We start from the raw sequence: 946 nt of genomic DNA, 5'->3' as shown, positions 1-946 counted from the left end.
GATTAAGACCCAGTTCTTTTGCCTAACTCTTCTACCATGCTCACCTCCTAGGCCTTTACACCTCATTATCCAATATCTCAAGTGCAGTACCTCATTATCCAATATCTCAAGTGCAGTATCTTATTTAATAAGTAATTTTTTCCAAAGGCCAAAAAAGGATATTTAAAATTTTAAACCTACCGTAGTATCCACAGCCTTGACCTTTTCTGTGACAATGTGCTTTGGGACAGGCTCTGGATTTGACAGCATCACGCATCCTTCAGCACCTAAAGTGATGATGACGACCTGGCAGCCCCTTTCCATCAGCACCAGTGCAGCCTTCTCAGCATCTGCAGGGCTGCCAACCGTGAGACCAGTTAAAATCTCAGCCTGGAATACACAAAGTGAAGGGAAATGGTGAACAGAAGTAACCTAGGTCTACTTGTAAAATTCGATTTGCTTTTCTTGGAAATGCATGCCTTCTTTTTCTTTTTTAACCAGTGTTAATGACATTTTTATCATAGACCCTAGCTCTGGAAAATAAACAAAATCAAATATGAAAATTAGCTGTAAGAATAAATATTTTCGGGACAACCAGGGACGTGTGTGATCATGGTCTACTGTAGTTACTCCTAGGAGATGCATGTTAAACTACTTAGGACTTGAGGTATCTATCATGTCTGTAACTTACTCTCCAATGACTCAATGAAAACAATATATGGAGAGAGTGAATATAGCAAAATGTTAACAGTTAGGTGGAGAGAATATTAGTGTTCGGAGGAACAGAGAATTCTATATTAATGTTCGGAGTAACAGAGAATTCTATATTAGTGTTCAGAGTAACAGAGAATTCTATAAGATTAAGGGAATGATGAGGAAGGGAGAGACCACTGTGAGGGATTTTGGTATCAATTTTACCTTGGGCCCCTAGAGACAATAGTGCCTTACTCATATTACTAGTTCTAGC

General features: G+C 38.9%; 1 protein-coding gene across 2 annotated transcripts in view; it reads right to left on the bottom strand.

Annotated features, from left to right (window-relative positions):
* Nucleotides 1–946, bottom strand: part of RBKS (ribokinase) — a 237,104-nt gene that overhangs the window by 95,082 nt on the left and 141,076 nt on the right. For both annotated transcript variants that reach the window (XM_006835178.1, XM_006835179.1), the window contains exon 7: nucleotides 181–369. In XM_006835178.1, the coding sequence (XP_006835241.1) occupies nucleotides 181–369 (189 nt within the window). The remainder of the gene's footprint in view (nucleotides 1–180; nucleotides 370–946) is intronic.

This window comes from Chrysochloris asiatica, unplaced genomic scaffold, assembly GCF_000296735.1.
Source record: "Chrysochloris asiatica unplaced genomic scaffold, ChrAsi1.0 scaffold00016, whole genome shotgun sequence".
Lineage (NCBI taxonomy): Eukaryota > Metazoa > Chordata > Mammalia > Afrosoricida > Chrysochloridae > Chrysochloris > Chrysochloris asiatica.
The sequence above is the reverse complement of the archived record's forward strand: the minus strand, read 5'-3'. Positions and strand labels throughout refer to the sequence as shown.